The sequence below is a fragment of the Felis catus genome, chromosome B3 (genome assembly GCF_018350175.1).
Source record: "Felis catus isolate Fca126 chromosome B3, F.catus_Fca126_mat1.0, whole genome shotgun sequence".
In the NCBI taxonomy this organism is placed as follows: Eukaryota; Metazoa; Chordata; class Mammalia; order Carnivora; family Felidae; genus Felis; species Felis catus.
In genome coordinates, this window is record NC_058373.1 from 143,863,756 (window position 1) to 143,888,120 (window position 24,365).

General features: G+C 54.1%; 2 protein-coding genes across 2 annotated transcripts; one reads left to right on the forward strand and one right to left on the reverse strand.

Annotated features, from left to right (window-relative positions):
* Positions 1-1,260: 1,260 nt before the first annotated feature.
* Positions 1,261-7,010, reverse strand: HSP90AA1 (heat shock protein 90 alpha family class A member 1). The gene is made up of 11 exons (XM_023256047.2): positions 6,875-7,010; positions 6,327-6,488; positions 5,866-6,232; positions 5,365-5,498; positions 4,754-5,074; positions 4,382-4,547; positions 4,072-4,262; positions 3,807-3,954; positions 3,304-3,572; positions 2,609-2,942; positions 1,261-2,459 (listed from the first exon to the last, which is right to left on the reverse strand). The coding sequence occupies exons 2-11, from the start codon at positions 6,486-6,488 to the stop codon at positions 2,350-2,352; spliced, it is 2,202 nt and encodes a 733-aa protein (XP_023111815.1). The 5' UTR covers positions 6,875-7,010; the 3' UTR covers positions 1,261-2,349.
* On the forward strand, positions 6,557-24,354 carry LOC123386250 (collagen alpha-1(I) chain-like). The gene is made up of 6 exons (XM_045060676.1): positions 6,557-6,720; positions 6,852-7,359; positions 7,777-7,892; positions 17,552-17,611; positions 18,336-18,474; positions 19,331-24,354. The coding sequence occupies exons 1-6, from the start codon at positions 6,557-6,559 to the stop codon at positions 19,412-19,414; spliced, it is 1,071 nt and encodes a 356-aa protein (XP_044916611.1). The 3' UTR covers positions 19,415-24,354.
* The last annotated feature ends 11 nt before the right edge of the window (positions 24,355-24,365 follow it).

A 24,365-nucleotide genomic window follows, 5' to 3' on the forward strand; every position in this document is an offset into this window, starting at 1 on the left:
AGGACTTCTGGCCCTAGGCACCCTGCTGACCCACCTCCTGCCTTTTCTAGAACTTTGTGAAAAAGAATCAGACCATGTAGTTTTGTCTGGCTTCTTTCACGTAGGACACTTCCAGCAAGGCACCCCATCCTACTATTGTTTTCCAATGCCAAACGTTCCCTCTCTCCGCTCCGCAGTGTTTGGTGGGCAAGTCTTGCAAAACCTTTGTAAAACTTGTTTAGCTTGTTACTGAGTCTTTCAAGAGTTAACAACGGCTTGACGCTAAGTTCAACGGATTTTTGTGTGTTGATCTCCTATCTTAGGGTTTTGCTTAAATTCTCATATGGTTCCGGTTCCGTTCTTGTAGCGTCCTTGCTGGTTGTGCATCAGACAACCACGTAACCTGGGAGAAGCCTTCACCTTCCCTCAGATGGGACCAGTTCCGGAAGGTGTGAAGCAACACTGGATTTTGAGGCCACCTCTGCATCTCCTCCACCACGTGGAACACCCATCTTCGGGGGGGGGAGGGTGCCACATGGCGTCACTGGGTGATGGTTCTAGACACGGCACACACCTACCTGCCTTGAGCGCTTTCTCAGTGACCCAGGGAGGAGGCGTTCAGTTGGATCACTTACACGCAGGTTCTCCCTTTGTGGATTCCCTCAAACACCTCTTCCTGCAGGCTTCAGCTTTCTTACCAGACTAGGGAGAAACTTGCCCTTCAAGGCCTCCTACCGGCCACTTCCGCTCCCTCCTAACTGGGAACATCTTCCCCTAAATGCAGAACAGCCAAACAACTTTGGGCTTTGGGGATCAACCTGGACTCAGATACCGACCCCTCCATGTAAGCAACTCCCGTTGGCGGGAGGAGAGGAAGCTCTACCTCAGGGGATTTTAAGGATCAGACGTGACTTCCGTTCACCTGGCACTTAGCAGCCGTCCTTCCACCGCCCCAAGTTCTCTCCCAGCCCATCCCCCTAGATTCTACGTCACGGTCTGCAGGTGATCTTCACCCCCAAATCCCGTGTGGACCCACTACCACCCACGTGCCGAAACCAAAACCACTCAGTTTTAGGACCCGAAGGCTGGTTTAGTCCCTGCTGCTCCCAGCGGGGAACCCCACCGACCCGGCGGGTTCTCCCCACCCCGCCTGCCGCTGCTCACAGGGGTCAGAGACCACCCTCCACGCATCTCGCCGGAGGCTCAGTGAAGAGCCAGAGAATAAGCGGATTTCAGATGGGATGGAATTAGAGTCGCTAAAGAAGGCGGGAGACACAAGGCTGAGGTATTAAGGAGCTATATTTAGGGCATAAGGCAGGTCTTACAAACACTACAGAAAAGCCGTTTGGACGTAAAAATCCAAGGAGAAAGGAGTCATTAGGAAATGTAACATAGGACACAGAACGCATGTTGTGTGATGGTCCCTTCTCTTCCGTGTGGTTCCAGAATATGCTCCTGACCCCAGAGCCGCCACCTGAGCGCGCACCGGGAAGGTCACAGACGACTTCAGGCTTCAGGCCGGCAACGTCAACCACCGCCCTCCGTCTCCCAGCAGGCAGCATGTGTGCACCCCAATTTTTTACAACCCGGGGCCGCCCTGTATTTTGGAACCCCGCTTCCCCACACAAAACATTTTCGCAGAGCTTTTTTTAAATTTGTTTGTATTTGTTACAACCTTTTAAAGCAGAATGTGTTTCGAGCACTACATTTCCACTCACGAAACTTGTGGAGTTATTTCCCCAACAGCTTTACAATGCGCCTAAGCAGCCTTCGAATTTCGCTACTCTAAACAACGCTCTTCTCTTTGGAAAACGAGCCCTACAGTTACTCCCATCAAGTTGGTTCGGTTTAACACACTAGTTTCTAGAGGCCTGGTACATGCAGCAAATAACTACAGGGGACAGAAGATTTGAAAAGTAAATCCTAGAAGGTGAAAGTTGTTTCAACCAAGATTTTTCTTTTAAACACCAAGGTATAGCTCAGAACACTTCAGTGACAGACGAGTTTGGTCTTACTAGGGAATCCACTTGTCGCGAACGCTTCAGACCACGCGGTTCACGGGAGGTTACGTACACCTTGCGACAAACGTTACCTTATCCTGGAAGAGCAGCCAGCGTGGCACTAAAAAAAAAAAAAAAACAAAACCCAAAAAAAAACAAACAAAACAACTAGCCGGGCTTTAGTTTCTACGCATCACAGTATCACACTCGAACAGAAAGAAATCTTATCTTCCCCATAAGTAGCTCTCGTCATGCCTTACAGATCTTTAAAACGTTAACAAAAATAAAGAAAAACATCCTTGAAAATAGATCGTCGGAGGGAACGGGATAAAGCATCGAGTACATATACAAGGAATCCTCGGGGCGGCGCTCAGTCGACTTCTTCCATGCGCGACGTGTCGTCGTCGCCTTCCAGGGGTGGCATCTCCTCGGTCACCGCAGCACTGCTGTCGTCGGCGGTGGGGTCATCTTCGTCGATACCTTTTCGGAAAGGAAACCCTCAGGTTACACGGTCCCGAACCAGCGCCTGGCGTCAGCCCGGCGCCACTCTCAGGGGGGCTCTCGTGAGATGACCTCTTCGTCAGGGGACCCTAAGGGGTTTCTCACACAGGGTGCCTGGCAAAGCTTACCCAGACCAAGTTTGATCATCCTGTAGATCCGGTTAGCGTGTGTCTGTGGGTCTTCCAGACTGAAGCCAGAGGACAGGAGCGCGGTTTCGTAGAGCAGGATGACCAGGTCTTTCACGGACTTGTCGTTCTTGTCCGCCTCCGCCTTCTGCCGCAAAGTCTCGATGATGGAGTGGTCGGGGTTGATCTCCAGGTGCTTCTTCGCTGCCATGTAGCCCATGGTGGAGTTGTCCCTTAGGGCCTGGGCCTTCATGATCCTCTCCATGTTCGCCGTCCAGCCGTACGTGCTCGTGACAATGCAGCACGGGGAGGTCACCAGTCGGTTTGACACAACCACCTGCAATGAAAACGCCAAGTGAGGACTGGGTCTAGAAAAGTCCCTCTACCACGGTTTTATCATAAAACGGACGAAGGGACTCCCGCTACTGTATTCACAATATGCGAAATACCACATGCAGACCCAAGGACCCACAGCCCTCTTCCTGCACATCCTGACACCTTTTAGCTCCTTCAAGACGGTAGAGGGCCTTCCTGCTCATTTAACGGGCCTAATTTTCCACTTGTGTCATACTGTAAAAGCCGAGAGAACTTGGGAGAAAGGGGCCGTATGTTCGGACGACCTGAAAAACACCTACGGGCCTTTCAAGATCACGCCCACAATTAGGAAACCCAAGTAGAAGGAAACCACGTTCACCCACCTTTTCCACTTTTTTCTCCAAGATGTCCTTCATGATCTTGCACAGGTTTTCAAACTTTGTCTTCTTCTCCTCCTGTTTCTTTTTCTCTTCTTCATCTTCTGGAAGTTCCAAGCCCTCTTTGGTGACGGACACTAAAGTCTTCCCCTCAAATTCCTTCAGCTGTTGGACACAGTACTCATCGATCGGCTCGATCATATAGATCACCTCCAGACCGTGCTTCCGAAGACGCTCCACGAAGGCCGAGTTCGCCACCTGGTCCTTGGTCTCCCCTGGGGCATCGGTAGAAAGTTACGCCTTCGCTTAACAGGAAGCGGCGTCGCTTCCTCCGGACTTTTCCCAGTCTCGTCAGCTCGAACCACAGACGCGCCCACAGACGTGGCGCACGTGGTCTGGCCGCGGCTAGTACCCGGGAGTTGACACGGGACCCCGCGTGCCTAGGGAACACACCCACGGCCGCCAGGCGGTGCCCGGAACGAGGCCACGACGGCACGCCGCTCGCTCACCTGTGATGTAGTAGATGTGCTTCTGGTTCTCCTTCATCCTGGTGCAATAGTCCTTGAGAGACACCATCTCGTCACCAGAGGCAGACGTGTAGTAGCGCAACAGCTCCGACAGCTTCTTCCGGTTCTGGGAGTCCTCGTGGATTCCGAGCTGAAAGACAACGTTCGCGTCAAGTCTCCTCCGTGTCAAAAAAAAAAAAAAAAAGTCACCGAGAACCAGAGAAGCCGGTTCGATTACCGCCGGAAGGATCAGGCCGTTTCCACGAACCTTAATGTTCTTCGAGAACTGCTCGTAAAACTTCTTGTAGTTCTCTTTGTCTTCGGCCAGTTCGGTGAAGAGTTCTAAGCACTTTTTGACCAAATTCTTGCGGATGACTTTTAAGATCTTGCTCTGCTGCAACATCTCCCGGGAAATGTTCAGGGGAAGATCCTCGGAGTCCACCACGCCTCTAATGAAATCTGGGAAAAAATAAAGTCGTCCCCGGGACAAAATCAACGAACTCCTATACCCCAAAAACCGAAGGGGATTTCCTGCCCCACAGGCCCGAACTTCACACCCGATCGTCCTCGGTACTCACTCAGGTATTCCGGGATCAGCTCCTCACAGTTATCCATGATGAAAACTCTGCGCACATACAGCTTGATGTTGTTCTTTTTCTTCCTGTTTTCAAACAGGTCAAAGGGAGCACGTCTTGGGACAAAAAGCAGGGCTCTGAATTCCAACTGTCCTTCGACCGAAAAATGCTGTAATAAAACACACGCCAAACCATCAAGCAACGACGCAAGCGACTTTGACTTCAACTAGAACTCTCGCGACGACAACCGAAAGCACTTCCAGGGAGAGGTCGAGGGCTGGGATGGCCAAGTGCTCAGCTACGACCCTCGATTTGACAAGCTCCGACAAGCCACCTGCAGAAGCAGACCAGCTCTGAAGCACTTTTGACACTCACCTTCACTGCCAAGTGATCCTCCCAGTCGTTGGTCAAGCTCTTGTAAAATTCTCCGTACTCTTCGTTAGTGATGTCGTCAGGGTTTCTGGTCCAAATAGGTTTGGTCTTGTTCAGTTCTTCTTGATCGATGTACTTCTCCTTGATCTTCTTCTTCTTCTTCTTGTCTCCGTCCTTCTTTTCCTCCTCCTCCTCATCGGAACCAACATCTTCGATTTCAGGCTTGTCATCCGACTCCTTCTCTTCCTTTTCTTTTTCTTCCTCTTTCTCTTCCTTTTCTTCAGCCTCATCATCACTGACCTCTTTATCCCGCTCCTTCTCCACCTTCAAAAGAACATGGGAGATCACGTCACCTTTTGCATTCCGGAACTAAACGGAGCGTATGCGCTTATAACCAAAGCCCAAATTAATCAGCCACGCTCAAAGGTTTGGTTAAATAACCAGAAAACCACTCAGTAACGTTTAGCGCGTCTACCTAAACAATCCTGGGTAGCTTAGTAGTACAACAGAACTTCAGACTAGCCGGGTCAACACAAGTTTGGATTTTTCCCTCAGTAGTAGATTCAAGAACCACCTTAGTTTGTTAACTTTACATAAAAAACAAGGACACTCACAAAGAGAGTGATAGGATAGCCGATAAACTGGGAGTGTTTCTTCACAATCTCCTTTATTCTTCTTTCCTCCAGGTATTCTGTTTGGTCTTCTTTCAGATGCAAGATAACCTTTGTTCCTCGACCCATAGGTTCACCTGTAAAGGAAGGAAAAAAGTGGACTCCATCTCAATCTGAATGGGCAAACCAAAGTGTTGGGGGGGGGGTGGGGGGGGAATCACAATTCAGCTCCCAATGCCATCCACACCCAACAGCTTCTGAGCACGTTTAGGAAAGGGGGTTAACACTGCTGTGGATGAAAGTCGTCCCATGGGAGTTTAACTGCCTTGCCCCAGCAACATCAGTAACCAGATCCCTACCATCGCACCATCATGTGCTTACCAGGCATGCTCCCAAAGAAGCCAACGAACTTTTACCAATTCCACAGCATCTTCAAGGGCCCCCTTCCTACAGCACCCGACCCTCCCCCGCGTGACCGAGGAAATCATTCCACCAGGTGCCTACCTGTATCAGTCCTGACTGTGAACGACCCTCCTGCAGAAGACTCCCAGGCGTACTGCTCATCATCGTTATGCTTGGTGATCACCGTCACTTTCTCGGCAACCAAATAGGCAGAATAGAACCCGACACCAAACTGGCCGATCATAGAAATATCTGCGCCAGCCTGCAAAGCTTCCATGAACGCTTTGGTCCCAGACTTGGCGATAGTACCGAGATTATTGATCAAATCGGCCTTGGTCATGCCAATCCCGGTATCCACAATAGTGAGGGTTCGATCTTGCTTGTTTGGAATGAGATTAATGTGCAGCTCTTTCCCGGAATCTAACTTGCTGGGATCAGTCAAGCTCTCGTATCTGATTTTGTCCAGGGCCTATCGGAGAAACACATGCCGGTGAGCACAGAGCTCCCGGAGGGTGGGACGCACACAGGGGGACCGCGACCCCGTTCCCCAAGCCGACACTCACATCGGACGAGTTGGAAATCAGCTCGCGCAGGAAAATCTCTTTATTCGAGTAGAAAGTGTTGATGATCAGGGACATCAACTGGGCGATCTCCGCCTGGAAGGCGAACGTCTCCACCTCCTCCTCCTCCATCGGCTGGTCTTGGGTCTGGGTTTCCTCGGGCATCTGCAGAGGCCGCGGGGCCGGTTACGCGGCGCCACAGGCCTCCGGGAGGCCCGGCCCGCCGACAAAGGATGACCTCATTTCCAGCTGCGACGCCGAGGCCCGCGCGCACGCCGCCAACGGGCGCCGCAGGCCCGCGGGGACCCCCGCCCGGAGCCGGAGCGCCAGGGCCGCGGCCGGGCGGGGGTCCCCGCGGCGCGCCCTCCCCACCGCCCCTCCGGGCCTCCGGGCCCTCGTACGCGGGCGGGGGTCGAGGCCGCAGCAGGCCACAGGCCTCCGCCGCCCAGAGCAGTGCCGCGCCGCCCCGCGGGGCCCGGGGACCCCCCGGGAGCCGCCTCCGCGCCCGCCCCCCCCCCCCCCCCACAGGCACCCCCCAGTCGCCCCCTCACCTCGGCTAAAGGACCACACGGGCTCCGCGACGACGCAGCACCAGGACGCAGAAGCAACTGGCGCGCCGCCCCCGCGCTCCCTTTATATAGACGCGGGCCCGCCCGGCGCGCGGCGCCTTTTCCAGAAGCCTCCCGAACCTTCCGGAAGAACCCTCCCCAACCGCCGCCGCGGCCGCGCGCCTGCGCCTGCGCCCTGGCCACGGCCCCGCCCCTCCCCCGGGCGCGCGCGGGCCCGCCCCGAGCGCTCCACCCCCAACGGCCGCCGCGCGCGTCCCCGCGCCCGTCTCCGTGCGCCTGCGCAGCCCGGAATTCTCGCGAAGGTCTGGCGCCTTCCGGGGCTACCTCCCCCAGCCCTGCCTCCCGCCGGCGCCCCTGCCCCCTCTACCCCGGGCGTGCGCCGCGAGCTCGGCGCGCGCGGGCGCAGTGGCGCCACCCAGGCCCGGGACCGGGTATCCGCAGCCGTTGCCTCTCTGAAGTCTGTGGAAGTAATTTGCCCTTCTTAGACGGTGTCCCCAGGCGGTGTAGGCTTCGGGACCCTCGGCGCCAGCCACCAGGGGCCCCGGGCCAGTTCTAGGGCTCTGAGGCCGGGGTCAGGGTCTCGGGGAGAGAGGAGTCCGGCCCGCAGGTATACATCTGGGGCAGTGATCAGAGGCTCGGGGCTGGGGCTACGGCCGAGGGTTCGGGAGTCCCATGCCACATCTCTAAGGCCAGGGCAGCGACTATGGGTTCACGGTCCTGGAAGTGGGGCAACAGGTGCCCCCAGAGCCTCGTGGTGCGGAGGGCCCCCCTGCCCACAGCCTGGTTAAGGGGTGCCAAGGCGCTGGTCCCTGACAGGTGTGAGGGGTGACCGGGGCATGTGCGTGGGGTGGCCAGGCCGACCCCTCGTTTCTGCCCTGAAGCAGGGGAGGAAGCCTCCAGCGACGCGGGGGTCTGTGTGGACCAGGGGAGCCCCTGGAACCTGGTCGGACTCCAGGGACCCGGTTCCGACCGTGGGACGAGGAGCGAGGAACACCAGCAGGTGACAGGGTCATCCCCTGCCTCTCCCCCATTGCCCTGGAACCTCCAAACGCAGGCCGTGGCTGGGGGCGGGGGCTGGTCCTTTTCTTAGCGGTGCACAGGGGGAAATGCTGACATGGACCCTTAGGCCTGGATTCTCCAAACCCATGCTCCATCCCTTGGGGCTTTCTACTTTTTTTTTTTTTCTTTTTTCTTTTCCTTTAGTTTGAGTAGAATTTAACGATTCTTCACTTACAATATCCAGGGCTCATCACAAGTGCCCTCCTTAATCCCCATCACCTCTACTTGCTTTTGGTTTGCCCTGAAACGGTGTCCTTCAGACTAGTCTGGAGTTTCCGGATCGGTGAACGAATGCGTGCTCGCCTAGTACACCCACCAGAATTTTGTAAAGCCCTTTATTGCTTGTTTTACGTAACTTGAGGTATCCATAGGAAGTATCTAGTTCGCGGTTTGGGGGACTAACTTGCTCCCAAAGCCAATTTCTAAATGGGGATTCCTAAGGGATTTTGAACAATGGCAGGTGAGAGTCATAAGAATCTTGGAGTGGAGGGGCCCTTGGACGCCACCCAAGCCCATACCAGGTGGCTTGTGATTTGAAGGACCCCGCCTGGAGCACTGTGTGTCCCAGAAAAAGAGCTCAGCCCTCGGCTCCTTTGTCGATAGCTCCTCCCAGCGCTCCGGCCTCACCCTCCCCCGGGAACAATCTGGAAGCTCCTTACGTTGTAAACAAACCTGACTGAACTCTCCTTCCACTTCCTCATTTCCCGGAAAACCCACTCTTCCCTGAACGGGGTTTTCAAAGTGGGGCTTGAGACCCACCGCGGGTGTGTGAAATCGAGGCAGGGGCGTCATGACTAGCATTAAAAAAATAGAAGAAATAGAATGGAAACTTCCAGCCACGTGGTCAGGGGAGGCGGGGGTTGTTATGCATTTGCTGGGGCACCTTGTAAAACGTTATTTGTGACCCCATCTGTGTCTGGGAGCTCTTGCCCGGGTTTTCCCTGCAGCCTGGGCCGGGAGGGGGCAGGGGAGAGGAGACAAGGAGGAGGGGCAGTTAGCAGGCTGGCTCTCGCAGTGCCAAAGCCCTCTCCACCTGGACCGCACAGGGGCACTCCTGCTCCCGACCCGGAGACCTAGCCCGCTTCTTCCTTTCCACCCCACTTCTGTCACAGCCCCGGGGAAGTTTCAGGTTTCTTGTAGGTGAGCCATTCAAGGCCCCAGCTATGACATTCTCGGTTTCTGGAGACTTCACCTGCCTCCGCTCCACAGAACTCTGCCCAAGGTCACTCCTGGGATCCTTGTTGCCCAGCTGATTCCAACTTGAATAACCCTCCCTCCTGCCACATCCTCCTGCCTTTTCAAGCTCTCTCCTGACTGCCTTAGTTACTAAGTAAAAAAACTTTCTCCTCCTGCCTCCTCTTGGCCTCTGGGCCACAGGTTACACCAACCCCCATTGCCCTGGGGAGCTCTGCCTCAGTTCTACCACCAGAGTGCTGGCTGCCCCGCCCCCCTCTCCGGCCTTTCTCTGGAGCTGTTGGAACAGGACCTCTGTGCAGATGATGACAGAGAAGCCTGGGCTGGGACCATTCTAGTGCCACAGCTGGACACTGAGCTCACTCACTGCCCCACCTGGCTGGTCTTCTGGGACTCACTACTCAGCTAGCCGGCTATCCCACCACCTTCTAGAATGCCCAAGCATCCCCATGGGGATCTGGTGTGAGCCCTGCCGTTTCTGCCTCCTGAATGCCTCTCGAATCCGTCTGCTGCTTTCCATCTCCGTTGTCCACTTCCCTCCCCAAGTCCCTCACCCCTGTCACCACAACCAGTGGCTCGTGGAAAAGACCTCCATAGCCACCTAACTGCACCTGTCTCCACCCTGTAGCCTATGGTCCCCCATGCTCCTTGTCACTCCTTTCTAAACTTCACTGTGAACTACCCCCACAGGGCTGCGCACAAGTCATTACACTGAAGGAAACCTACCAGTCACTGATGGAACTTTAGAAAATGCAAGCCTGGACACCATTCCCTCTTTTTTTCTTCTGAGTAATGTCCCCGTGGACTGTCACCTCCATCTCCCCAGGGGCCCTTCCCATCCCGACTTACCTATCGGGCCCAATCCCCTGTATAAATAGGTTCTCAGAGTGTGAGAACCCCCCTCCCCAGCGTGGCGTGTGCTCCTCCACTCCAGCCAGTCCTCTGACCCCTGCTCTCTCGTGCCCCCCTCACCTCCTTTTCCACCCAGTCTCCTCCTGCTCCCTCCTCTGGGTTCTGATCACCTATCCACATCCTAAATATTTGTGGAACTGGTCCCAAAGTGATCTGCTGTCCAGGGAACCTGACCATTTTCTTTCTTCACTTGAACCCTCCGGTGTCCCTCTGTTAAGCTGGAACGCAAGACTCTGTTGGAATGCTGGACTCTCCAGATCCAGGGGCTCTGGATTCAAGTGTCAGATCTTGAATCTTCCTGCCCATGTGACCTGGGCAAGTCACTGACTCTGTAACATGCCTGCCTCTGTAACATGGGCATGAGAAGACTGTGCTTGTAGGGTTGTGAGCCTTACGCGAGCAAAGTCTGTTTTGGGAAATGACCCAGCACAGGGCCTGGCACATGGTAACTGCACGAAATAAGTAACTTTTCAGTTTCCCTTTGATTTTTTCTTTGACCCACAGATTATCTATAAATGTGTTAGTTGCTAAATATTTGGAGGTTTTCCAAAAATCTTGTTGTTGCTGATTTCTAGTATTTCATTTCATCATGGTCGAAGAACATAGTCTCCATGATACAAATCCTTTCAAATTTATTGGGACTTGTTTTATGCCCAGATTATGGCATATACTGGTAAATATTCTGTATAGAAAGTCTTTTCACTGAAGGAAACGTACCAGTCACTGATGGAACTTGAGAAAATGCAAGCCAACCTTTAGTGACAGAAAGCAGACCTGTGGCTGCCCTGGGGGTGGAGGGCGGGGGGGCGGCAAAGGCAGGGGTAGGGGGACAGGTGCACCGAGGAAGGCTGAGGCACCTGTTCACCGTCTAATTTGCCGCACGGTTGCACAGGTGTACAAGTATGTCGAAACATATCAGATCGTGCTTAACATGCAGTTCGTTGCATGTCGATTATACTTAACAACGCTGTTTTTTAAGAATTGATCTTGTTTAGCAAACACCAAGGAGATAGGTTCAGAATCGAGTTATCTAGGGAAATTCAGTGGTTCATCCTTTGGAAACAGACACAGTTGACTTGGAGGAGCATGAGTGCAGGTCTGCCTCTGGACCATGAGCCCTGTCCCTGCCACTTACTGGCTGTGTGACTTTCAGCAAGCTGCCCAACCTCTCTGTGCTTCAGTCTTATCTCTACATTAGTGATGATCGCAGTGAAGACAGAGAAGGATGCTGGGAAAGCCTGTAGGGCCGGGCGTGCAGTGAATGCTTGAAGGATGATGCCCCGTTCTCTTAATGGGGAGTGAGGAGACAACCACCAGGTCACGGTGATGCTGTCCTGCACTTGGGCCCCATCTGCTGGATTTGGGCTCACTGCTTGGGAGGGAAGGGGAGGGCTGAGAGCACGGTCCCACAGGAAGTGAAAGGATGGGACGTGGAGTGACCAGGCCGTACGTTTTCGAGTTGGTCCTAAAGTGGATTTCCACACAGCGCGCCAGTTTCCCACTGACCAACCACAAAACTGGGGGCACTTTGGTACCCAAACCATTCTTCTCCCGGCAAGTTTTAACCTGCCCTTGGAGGCCCAGCCTGGGCAGCCATTCCTGGAAGTCCCCGATGGGGTTGATAACTTCCCTGTCGGTTTGCACACGCTGTCACCAGAGGGAGGCATGGCAAGCCTTCCCTTGCCCTCCTCTCCCACTGGTGTCAGCAGAATGTGGCCATTTGACAGGGGAAACAGTGTCCTGTTGTTCAATGAGAACCGCCCGTTTTTTCTTAATTTATTTTGAGAAAGAAAAAGAAAGCGGGGGAGGGGGAGGGAGAGGGAGAATCCCAAGCAGGCTCCATGCTCATCAGCACAGAGCCAGACGTGGGGCTCGATCCCATGAACTGTGAGATCATGGCCTGAGTTGGACACTCAACCGACTGAGCCCCCCAGGTGCCCCGAGCACCATTTGATGCCTGTTTACTGAAAGCCCGTGTCCAGGCCCTGGGATGCAGTGGGTGTGACGTCAGATCACTACATGCGTGGTGGAGACAGCCATGAGGCCATCGGCAGGTGAACACACAGATTTATAAACCGAGGAGCGCTGGAAGGGTGTGGGGGCACTGCCCGAGGCTTCTCTGAGAACTGACAGTGGTGTTAGCTGCTGGAGGGGGAAGGGGAGAGGGCATCTGGGAAAGAGAACAGCGTCTGCAGAAGTGAAATCTAGATGGAAGACGGGAGTCTTAGGGGGGAGTGAGAAGGCAGACAAGGAAGCGGAGGCTGGAAAAGCCTTTCTGTGGGGTGGGTGGGACGGGGGACACAGCCTGCGGGGGGGCAGGGTGGCTGTCGCAGCCGAAGCAAGAGGTGGGTGCCAGATCCCGCAGGGCACTGCGCCAGGGGACTCGAAACGTGGCCCGACTGTCCCAGGGGCCTGCATTCAGATGTCCCACTCTGCCATGTGCATGGACGTCAGGCCCAGGGAGAGCTGAGTAGGGCCGGAAGCCCCCGAGCTGGTGGGTGGGCACGGGCAGGCTTGCGAGAGAACAGTCCAGGGGAGGTGAAGGAGCCTACAGGACCCCACATGAGGGATCCCGCGTGGGGGACACTGGAGTGGCCACAGCAGCAGGTGGCCTGTTTGGTGTCACCATGTTGGGCTGAACCGTCTGTGCGGCATCCGAGGGGATGGGCATCCAGCGAACGGGACTGGGGGGGTGAACAGGAGTGCGGCAGGAGGGGTGGATGGGAAGGAGGGCCGCTGGATCTGCTTGGAAGGCCTTCCCCAGGAGGTGGTCTCAGTGTAGTAAAGAGCTGGGAACCTGGAGCGACAGGGGGAGGCTGCGTCTGTTGGTGGGGGTGCGGTGTGACCCCCTACCAGCCCCCCCAGGCCTCCCAGTCCCCCTCCTATGAGCCCCCCCAACCCCCCAGGCCAAGAGTCTCAGGCCGAGCCTTCAGGGGCTTACATTCTAGTGGGGGAGGGACAGACTGTAAACTTGCAAATGACAAGTGGGACAGTCTGGGCCAGTGCTTCAGGCCCCAAAGAATGGGCGTGGTCTCGAACTTCCTGGAAGCACCGTCACTTTCCCTTGACTCACCTTCAAACCCTGTGAGTCAGCTTTGACTCATCCCTCGGCCCCCACTTTCTGACAGCTGCCAAGTGGGCTGGGTTTTTCCTTTAAAATGCCCTTTCCGTCCATGGTCAGGGTCCCACCCCGCCCCAGTCCCTCAGCCTCCAAGCCCTGGCCCCCTTAGCTGGCTCTTGCTGGATTCACCTGTTCCACATTCCTGTTCTCATCCGCCCACCTCCCAGGGCAGAAATGTCCAGGGGTCCCGGGGCACCAAGCCAGCCCCTGCACAGGCGTTCAAGACCTGCGCCCCGGGCTGTCCAGCCCATGCCGCCTCCAGGCCCCTTGCCGCTCTGCCCGAGACCCGCATCCTCCCCATCTCCGCACCTGACCTTGGTGCTCTGGGGCCTGGAATGCTGGCTGCAGGGCCCCCCTCCCCCCATAGACCATCTCCAGGGGGAGGCAGCACTGTCAGCCTGACCAGGTGGCCCGGAATTGAGGACGATTATAGCCGAGAAGCAGGTGCAGAGGAAGGCGGGGAGGGGCAAGAATATGCTGCTGCATCGCTTTCTGGTTCTGTTCCAGCCGCCCTCCTCCGTTCTCTCAGCCTCCACAGGCAGCCGGAATGACCCCCTTAGGCGAAATGATCGCCCTCAGGTGAAACACCTTCACCGAAGAGAGTACTGCCGCAATGCAAGGACTTGGTGGTCTGGCCCCGATCTTCCTTCCCAGACGTTCCTCTGCCCACTCTCAGTCGTCCCCCAAACATGCCTGGAACCTCAGAGCAGCTCTCCTTGTCAGACCCTTCTCCAGGCAGACACAGGACACGCACGTGTCTACCAAGCTCAGCTGGGAAATCCCCCCCTTCAGGCCAGATTCACTCTAGAAACCTCCTCCCCTTCCCATGGGGCTGAATTAAAATGAGACTGTCTTCCTCACCTCGTTGCCCGCCCCCCCACCCCCCCCCGGCCCCCCGCCGACACGGCTGCAGAGAGGGCAGGCAGCTTTCCAGGTAGGGAAAGGAAAGGCTAGGGGTCCGTGTTTGAAGGCACCAGGTTAGAGCCCTTGGGCCCAAAGGCAGTGACTACACTTTGGCGCCATCTACCGGCCAGTTGATGGGTTGTTTGGGGTCTAATTGGAAATGACTTCCGTTTTCAGGGATTTCTTGTTTCTTTATTTCTCGCGAACAAGATAATTAGGAAAGAGAGAATTATGTGAGATCTAGTCGGGATCCCCGTCATTAATGTCTCACCCTGAAAAGTTCACGGCGAAGCTTCCAGCCTTTCAGTGAGCAGGGAAGAAACTGTCTATAAGAAAACAGGAGGCAGTTTTCTGAAATGAAAAAAAAAATTGCATGTATTTCACTACTAAAACCTCACACATGAAGAAAGGCTGGCCCTTTAAAGGACTTTAAAGGCAAAGTCTGAGTGCCAACATGGAGAGTTATTGTGTCCAGCCTTCCCTGCTCCTCTCCTCGACCTCCCTTGGGTGGATCTCTCTTGGGCTATCAGGGAGCTAGCCCCTGTTCCCTTCTATCACAAGGGCAGAGGTGAGACCCACCGGGTGCAGCTTCTAGCTCAGCCCGTGGAAGGACAGGTCCAGCTGGCCCTGACAGGTCCCAGAGGGGCTGTTGATTCTGATACCCCCGGGGTGGGGTGGGGTCAGAAACCGAAATTGGGGCTGGGGGAATGAGCAGGTATGACATCCCTGGCTGACAGTTCCTTTCTGTCTGCAGTGAGGCAGGGGTCATCTGCCCGTTAAGGATCCTGCCCATGTGGCCAGCCGACCAGGTGGCGAGCACCTTGGTCTGCCCGCGTTGCCACGAACGGGGTTGTCATTTTCAGCGCTGACTCCCTTATAGGGTCCTGAACTGGGCTTATCAGGCCTTCCAAGAGCTGGTCCTGCTGCTTCGCCCCTCACCCCCAACTGCTGCAATCAAGTGGCTCCCTGCCCCCCAGCATCCTTGGCCCTTTGATCTTCCCATTCACCTGCCTGGAGAAGCCCACTCTTTTATGAACCCCACGGGAGAGGTGTCTGCTCCTTTGTCCTTCTGTTCCTCCTGATTTGGGGGCGTCTCTCCTCTGTGTTTTTTAACTTTAATTTTTATATATTTTTCTAGAGGTTTATTTACTTTTGAGAGTGTGAGCAGGAGAGGAACAGAGAGAGAGTGGGGCAGCAGATCTCCGAAGCAGGCCCCGCATTGAGAGCAGCGAGCCCAGTGCAGGGCTCGAACTCAAGAACTGCGAGATTGTGACCTCAGCTGAAGTTGGTGGCTCAATCGACTGAGCCACCCAGGCGCTCCTAATTTTTTATTTTTATTAGAGAGAGCGTGTGAGTGGGGGAGGGGCAGAAGGAGAGAGAGAGACTGAATCCATGCTCAGCGCAGAGCCCAGCTTGGGGCTCGATGCCACGACCCTGGGATCATGACCTGAGCCGAAATCAAGAGTTGGATGCTCAACCGAGCCACCCAGGCACCCCAAGTGTCCTCCTCTTGAAGCCTCAGTTTCCTCATCTGGAAAAATGGGGGTAGGGATGGGACAGTTGAACCAGGTACCACTTGTCTTAATGTGGTTTTAAATTCTTTCACTGGAGGACAGATGGACTGGGGTCCAAGTGCATTATTCACTAGAAGTGCACAATGAATGAGTTACTGGAAACTTTACACATTGCAGCCCCTCGTACCTTCTCCAAAGTTAGGGCAGACAAGCATATACGTGTTTTACTTCACTGTGTCTCAGTGAATGTGTGGTGGCAAATCATAAAGCCAAGTTCAGGGTTCAAGCTGCTACTGGCTACATAACGAGAACGAACTAAATTTATAAGCTACTTCACAATTCCTCCGAGCAGCACTACAACTGCAGATGATACGCTGCCTACAAACTCAGAGCCCTTTCAACAACTCTGCCTGTCATTTAGAAAGACAGGATGGGGGCACCTGGCTGGCTCAGTCGGTGGAGCACGGTGACTCTTGGTCTCAGGGTTGTGAGTTCAAGCCCCACATCGGGCTCTGTGCTGACAGCTCAGAGCCTGGAGCCTGCTTTGGTTTCTGTGTCTCCCTCTCTCTCTGCCCCTCCCCCACTCATGCTCTGTCTGTCTCTCTTCAAAATAAATAAACGTTGGGGCGCCTGGGTGGCTCAGTCGGTTGAGCGTCCGACTTCGGCTCAGGTCATGATCTCACAGTCTGTGGGTTCGAACCCCGCATCGGACTCTGTGCCGACAGCTCAGAGCCTGGAACCTGCTTCAGATTCTGTGTCTCCCCCCTCTCTGCCCCTCCCCCACTCACGCTCTCTCTTTCTCAAAAATAAACATTACAAATTAAAAAATAAATAAGGGGTGCCTGGGTGGCGCAGTCGGTTAAGCGTCCGACTTCAGCCAGGTCACGATCTCGCGGTCCGGGAGTTCGAGCCCCGCGTCGGGCTCTGGGCTGATGGCTCAGAGCCTGGAGCCTGTTTCTGATTCTGTGTTTCCCTCTCTCTCTGCCCCTCTCCCGTTCATGCTCTGTCTCTCTCTGTCCCAAAAATAAATAAACGTTGAAAAAAAAATTAAAAAAAAAAATAAAAATTCCCCCTTTAAAAGAGAATCGTTGGTGAACGTGAACGTCCCAATTTTTGTCCTTGTTGAGTAAGGATAGCAGCAGTGAGGGGGGCCAGGCTCACAGCGAGTTCTCTCCGGATTCAGATCATGTGTCAGTGATAAAGAGGGACCGCATTAGCAGCCCTGTTGGCCACCCTGCCTAAGATATAGACATTATCGATAATGCTGAACTGTTTCACCACATACATATGGGTGTCCTTAAGTGATGGATGTTTGAATTTAAATAAAGACCTGGTTAGCACATGTATTCTGTGACTTCTTTTTCTCGGCACGATGTTGACTTGTGCACCACTCCTTTCTCCTGCTGCAAAGTATTCTACCACAGGGCTCCACGACAGTTTGTACGTCGGTTCTGTTGGTAGACATCTGGGTTGTTTCCAGACTTCTGCTATCGTAAAACAGTGCTGCTATGGATATTCTAAGTAATGTTTTCTGGTTTCGCTGGGTATTAAACGCATCGATTTTAGCAGATACAGCCAAATTGTTTTCAAAATGATGTTATCAATTGACACTCCCAGCAGAAAATGAGTCTCTCTCAACCCACTGTCACGATCACCTGGTGTGCCATTTGAACATTTTTTTGCCAGTCTGGTGGCTGTCAAATGGTACCTTGTTGTCTTTATGGGCACAGATCTGAATCCCTGCTCTGTTGTCAGGCTCCAGGGTCTTGGGGAGATTAATTTCTATGGGCCTCAGTTTCTTGACCCATGAAGTTCCCCTCTAGATAAATGGACTACTTTCAAAGACGAATAGACCCTGACATTGGGTGGGGGGTCCCCCGGAAACCGCTGGGTCCTCACCCACAAACCATGAGAACTTTCCGGTCGATATTTTAGTGTCTCCTTCTCTCGTTCTAGTTCTGAGCCCTGGCTGTGGCCCTGGCTGGCAGCTGTGAACGCCCTGATGACCAAGGGAAGGTCAGTCTCTGCCTGTCCCTCTGCTTCCAAGACCGCCCAACACTGGGGTCACTGCCCCCTCCTGCTGCTTTCTCATCCCACTCCTTTTTTCTGTATGACACATACATGTATCATCTTTAATTTTTAAGTTTATTTATTTGAGAGAGCGAGTGGGGGAGGAGCAGAGAGAGAGAGAGAGAGAGAGAGAGAGAGAGAATCCCAAGCAGGCTCTGCACTGTCAGTGCAGAGCCCGATGCGGGGCTCGACCCCACAAAACCGGGAGATGGTGACCTGAGCTGAAGTTGGATGCTCAACCGACTGAGCCACTCAGGCGCCCCCACACGTGTAGAATCTTTCCCGCCATCTATGAGGGGCTCCCGAAGGAGCAGAGGACACCCACTGTGTCTAATCAGAGGCAAAAGGGACATCCCTGGGCACCAAATGTGACAGTCCCTCTGTGGCTCAGCTCCTTCGGTGGCTCATTTTGACTTTTGGATCAAGTCCAAAGTCTTCGGCACCGCCTTCCTGGGGCCCTACCTCCATTTCCCTGCTCATCTGCTGCCACTACCAACTCCCAAGACCCCCGCATGCCGCCTCCCAGCTGTGTTCTTTCTGTGAGCAGGTGCTCAAGGTGTGGCTCTGGGAGCCATGGGAATGGTATTGTTTTTCTGCTCTTTCTTCCCATAGCACTTTTTCCCTGCATGTGTGGTAGCCCTGTACCGTCATAATGTCATGTGCTCTCCAGGCAGGGACCTGGTACCCTCTTGGGCATTGCTGGGGCCTGGAGTGGGACCCGAGGAGCCACTACTGCAAAGAAAGAAGGCTGGGCAGACAAGGGGAAGAACAAGAAGGTCACTGTTCTGCCATTCTGTGGCCCTCACCAGGTGGGCTGGATGGCTGGTTAACTTAGGTAGAAATGTTTGTTTATTTTAGAGTGACAGTGTGCAAATGTGACCAGGGGAGGGGCAGAGAGAATCTTTTTTTTTTTTTTAATGTTTATTTATTTATTGGGTGGTGGGGGGAGGAGGAATCAGGGAAGGGGCAGAGAGGAAGGGAGAGAGAGAGAGAATCCCAAGCAGGCTCTGAGCTATCAGCCCAGAGCCCGATGCGGGGTTCAAATTCACCAACTGTGAGATCATGACCTGGGCTGAAATCAAGAGTTGGACGCTTAGGGTGCCTGGGTGGCTCAGTAGGTTAAGCGTCTGACTTCAGCTCAGGTCATGATCTTATGGTTCGGTTTGTGAATTGGAGCCCCACATAGGGCTCTCTGCTGTCAGTGTAGAGCCCACCTCCAGTCCTCTGTCCCTGTCTCTCTCTCTGCCCCTCTCTGGCTCTCTCAAAAATAAATAAACATTAAAAAAAAAAAAAGAGTTGGATGCTTAACCAATTGAGCCACCTAGGTGCCGAGAGAGAGAGAGAGAGAGAGAGAGAGAGAGAGAGAGAGAGAGAATCTTAAGCAGGCTCTAGGCTTAGCACGCAGCTGACATAGGGCTCCATCCAGGACTCTGGAATCATGACCTGTGCAGAAATCAAAAGTTGGAGGCTCAACTGACTGAGCCACCCAGGCGCCCTTAGGTAGAAAAGTTTAGAAAAGTTAATTTTAAGCCTTTGTCCGCGCACCATTAACAATATAAAACAATGTAAACAATTTCAAGCCTTGGTCCATGGACCATTAACAATATAAAACAATGTCAACGACAGGAATGGCTGATCTCGTAGAACTCTGTCCCTCTGCCTTAGCTCCAGCTGAAGCCTGAGGACGCGGCGGGTGGCGCCCGGGGACCTGGAGGAACCGACAGCAGGGAGATGAGTGGTGGATCCTGAAACACACGCCCAACGCCCGAGGAAGAGTCAGGACTTTCTCTGGGTGCCAGTGAACAAGAGCCCTGATGGCAACACAAACCCCACAGAGCCATGGAACAAGGTAAGGCCAACCCTGGCGATGGTGGTGCCGGGATTTCTCTAGGCATAGTAGGAAAAGAGTTCAAGCCAAAACTGGAGGCCTGCCTTGGGATCGTGGCCACCGAGTCATCCGGACCCAAGCTGGCGATAGAGCACAAAACACTGGCTGGGAGGAAGGGGGGGAGAGAGCCTTTGTGGCAGGAGACTACCCCCCACCATTAGGCAGAGATAGATCTAACACCTGTACTGAGCACCTGCTGCGTGCCAGGCCCTGTAGGGGGCACTGGATGAACGTGGACCTGGCCCAGCAGGGCACACTCTGGCTTCCATAGACTTTCCCCGTAACCATCAAGTGGACTGAAATACATGCTGTGTTCTCTTCCTACTTGGAAAGCCAACTTGGGAATCCAAGCGTGGGTCTGAAAGGCAGACTGTCGCGATCAAGGAGCTGGGTGACTTCACGGATGCTGTTTGGCACCTACCCGCCTCCTGAGGGACTGAGGAAGGTGGTACTTCTGCTGTGGGGCGGGTGCTGGCTCTCGGTCCCGGCTAGAAGGTCAACAGCCAAAACCAGGACGTGTTTATTTTCCCAGGCTCCATCACAGCTGTTCTGATGATGTGGGCAAGCTGCACCGAAGGGCGCAAGGTTCCGGCTGGGTTCTCAAGTTGGTGGCTCCGGGCAATCCCCCTTGAAAGTCCCTCAGGAAGGCACCTCACCGGGGCCATACAGGCGGCCTCTTTGTAGCCGAATGCAACAGATTCTCCGCCAGCCTGGAATGGGTGTCGGTGCTTCTGTGAACTCTGGATGGGGTGGGGGCGCACACTGGATTTTAGGGGCCAAGCGGACTGAAACCCAAGGCTCTTTGCTCTTGGAATCACATGAGGGCGCAGCTGACGATGCCCAGGGCGTCCGCACGCAGGGTGGGCGTGATCCCCGCGCAGGTGACATAGCTGTGCCACGTGCAGACTTCAGGGAGCCGAGTGCCTGCGCGGGTCTGTCCCCGGAGATCACGAGCTCTACTCGGTATCGAGGGGCCCCAGAATCAACCAATCCAGCTCACATTCCGGCTCTGCCACACACTTGCCTTGTGAGAGTCTATCAGTCGAATGGGGGTAATTGTACCTACTTCCTGCGAGTGTTCTGGGGATGAAGTTCGATGAAGTACGGACAGTGCCTGGTACGCAGTCAGTCCTCAGGGGCAACGTGAATGTGCCGCCTGGTTTGGTCTCAGAAGCGGCACCGTTACAAAGAGCCTCTCGGGAGGGGCTGCCCTTCTCATCAGGAAGAAAACTGTTCTCGTGAACAAGCCAGTATAAGCAGGGGGGGCCCTCCCGCCCCGAGCAGGCCGAGGTCCTGCCGAGTGGCCCGGAGGCCCCGGTCACCGGGGGTCACCGGGGTCAGCCGGCGGGGTGGACGGCTGCCACGTGCCCAGTGCCTGTTCCTCCCTGCTCTTTGTTCTTTGGTCTCACGGGGCACTCCTGACCCATCCTAGCCTGTGACTCCGGTGGGGCGACCCATCTTAGCACCTCACCCTCCCACAGGGTGGGCACCCGTCCCCTGGCTGTGGCGACCGGTTCAGGAAAGGATCAGACTGCAATCGCACCCATCAGAGCCCTTCGCTGGGCCTCTTCTGGCTGGAATTGGTGGGAAAGAGCACATGTGCTCCTTTTCATCTTCAAGGTTATACTGAAGCCCCCAGGGAGAGGTGGAGAGAAGAGATGGCTGGTGAGAAGCTTTCGAAGATGCAGGCAGGGAAGCCCCCCTGCCCCCACATCTCCCGTGGCTCGGTCGGGGGAGGCAGTAACCCGTTTCGTTTATGATGAGTGTGTGTGTGTGTGTGCGTGTGTGTTCCTGTTTCTGGCAACCAAAGGAGCTCTGAATGGTGCACCAGGGCTCCCAGGCGTTTGCTGTCTGGTGGGTGGGTGTGGGGAGGACCTCAGAATGATTTTCTTTTCTTAAGAGAGGCTCAGAGTGCCTTACAACCTGAATAGACGAACCTTATTTGCTAGTGAGGCAGGATTCCTGGGTTGAATAAGAAAGGAATCTGATTAATGACTCTTAAATGCTATTGACATTCAGTGGCAGACACTCTCGGTTGTTCAGTCACTTCCAACAGCCTCTCCCTGAACTGCTGGGAAGCTGAACACACACTGTACTACTTGCTTTTCCAGCCTCCGAGCCGGCAGGGTGCCACGTGACCTGGTCCCAGGAAACAAGGCAGAAGTGCAAGTCTGTCTCTGGTGGGGGTGTGTCTTAAATGCTTTTCTATTATGATTTGCCTCAAAAAATTTTTAGAACTTACTGGATGTACAAAAATAATGAAAAAATAGCAGATTTTTTTAATTATAAAATTTCTAGTTTCTTTTTATTCTGGATAAAAACAAACATAAGAAAGTATTTCAAACTTTCCAAAATAATTTACAGGGTAGATGAAAGAACGGACAATAGGCATTGCGAATGCCTGATATTCCTTCTACGAGGCAAGAGATTTCATTCAACCTTCATTTGACAGACACTGATCTAGGTCTGGGGACTCCAAGATCCAGAAGACCGACTTCCTGTCCTGGGACCTCACTGCTGGGGAGACAGACACAAGAATAGGGAACTGTAAACTCTGACGTAAGTGCTATGATAAAAATAGGCTCAGGGTGTTATGGGAGCACAGTGAGGGCCAGAGAAGACTTTCCAATGACAATGACACCTGAGCGGAGTCGTCAGGGCCATCTGGTCAGGGCAGAGGCAGGGCATGCAGACGGGGGCCCTACGCGTGCAGAGGTATAAAGGTGAGGAGCGTGAGGCGGGAGCAGCACGCTGTGTGGGAAGGCGGCCTGTGCAGGAGGCAGGGTCCGTCTGGAAGGCCTGGGCCTGCCCTTGGGGAGTGTGGCCTCTGTCCTACAGGAGACAGTGGGGGGGGCAGGGAAGGGGATATGGGTATCAGTGCTGTAGTAGATTTGCAGGATGGTGGACCTGGGATTTGAGGACTGCAAACCTGGGCGCAGGGAGACAATTAGAAAGCTGGTGCAAGGGTCCAGGTGGAGAAGGGGAGATGCCCGTGAACCAGGCGCCTGGCATGAGTCATTTACACCCCACCGCACGGGCGGGAGATTCACCTTCTCCAGTTCCTTGTTTAGAAACAGACCTCCGGACCGATGGTTCTTGACCTCTGAAAGCACCGGTCCATGCAGCCATTCAATTGCTTCTGGAAGTTTTTTTGCTATTCTCATAGAATGGATATCAAAATTCATTTTGATCAAAGTATTTCATTAGCTTTTGACTTTCAGTGGGCAGAAAAGAGCCACCATTTAATCAAGAACCTTTTGTTCTGTCAGCTAATATCAAGTGAGGAGCTTCTTTAAAAAGAAATCCTGATTATACAATCATGAATAATCATGATGGAGATAAAAAGAGAGAAGTAATAGAGGAGTCCAGTGTGCCGGCATGAGCTCCCTGTTGAGCTAATTTTTTTGAGAGGATGAACAAAATATAGAGGAAAGGAAGCCTAATCAGAGATGAATCCTGGAAAATGACACAATCCTGAAAAACACTGTCAGGAAGACTATGCTCTGGTTTGCTGGAAATCCCAAGGAAAACAAAAAAAGGCCTTTACAGTCACTCTTAGAGCAAGAAGAACAAAGGGGCAGATCCACGGCCTAGGGGGTGATGCGAGAAGGCAGATACCCTCCCCTTCATTTCAGCAACGTTCAGGCTCCCGACAAGCTCGGTCCTTCCAGAGGGCCTGGGGGTGGGGACCCTGGAAGCGACCGATGCGGGTGGGGGGCAGGGTAACAACCAGCACCCCCACGCCACACTGTCGTTTTTCCACGTGGAAGGACTTCTGGCATTTCCACAACTATATGGAATTCTTAACCTTTCGGAAGCATTGATTTCCTGTGGCCGCTGAAACGATTTATCACAAATTGGGGGGCTTAAAACAAGACATGCATTCTCTCACAGTGCCGGAGGCCAGACTCAGGCTAAGGGAGGATCCTTTCTGGCCTCTTCCAGCTGCTCCTGCTCCAGGTTTTCCTCAGCTTTGTGGCTACACTGCTACGGTCTCTTGCTATGGCCTCCCTCCATCTGTGTGTAGCCTCCGCCTGTGTGTCTCTCTCCTCTGCCTGTCTCTTTAAGGACACTTGTCATTGGATTTAGGGTCCACCTGGCTAATCCAGGATGATCGCATCTCAAGATCCTTAATTACATCTGCAAAGACCCTTTTCCCAAATAAGGTGACACAGATGTCACGGGGCCACCATTCGACCCACTGCAGGATCATAAACCACCTTCAGGATCCGATGAGAGCTCATGAACTCTGAATCATGTCAAGTTGCTGGAAGCCGAGGCTGAGACAAGGGCTCTTGTACAAGTAATGTATGGAGGGAGCGCCCCAGGGAAGGGGCGTGAGGAAAGCAGGCTTGGCAGGGGACAAAAGCTCAGCAAGAGGTGGCCTCAGCTAGAGAATAGCTTCCTCCTGACCTCCGAGATGCCCTGGAGCGTGAACTGCACTAGAGCTGTTCCCATCTGGAGGCAAGAGGTGGCCTCTGTACCTCCAAGTCGTCAATTTCCCCTGGTGGGGGGCAGGTGTCGTCTCTCAGGCCAGGAACTCCCTTTAGGGCAAGGAGGATTCAGCGAAGGAGTGGGGAGATAGGAACACTCATGGCAGCCCTTGGGGGCGGGTCACAGGGATCTATCTGGTCAAGGACCTACAACATCTACTGCAGGCTTTCTAGAAAAATACCACATATGGGGCGCCTGGGTGGCTCAGTCGGTTAAGTGTCCGACTGCGGCTCGGGTCATGATCTCGCGGTTCGTGGGTTCGAGCCCCGCATTGGGCTCTGTGCTGACGGCTCGGAGCCTGGAGCCTGCTTCCAATTC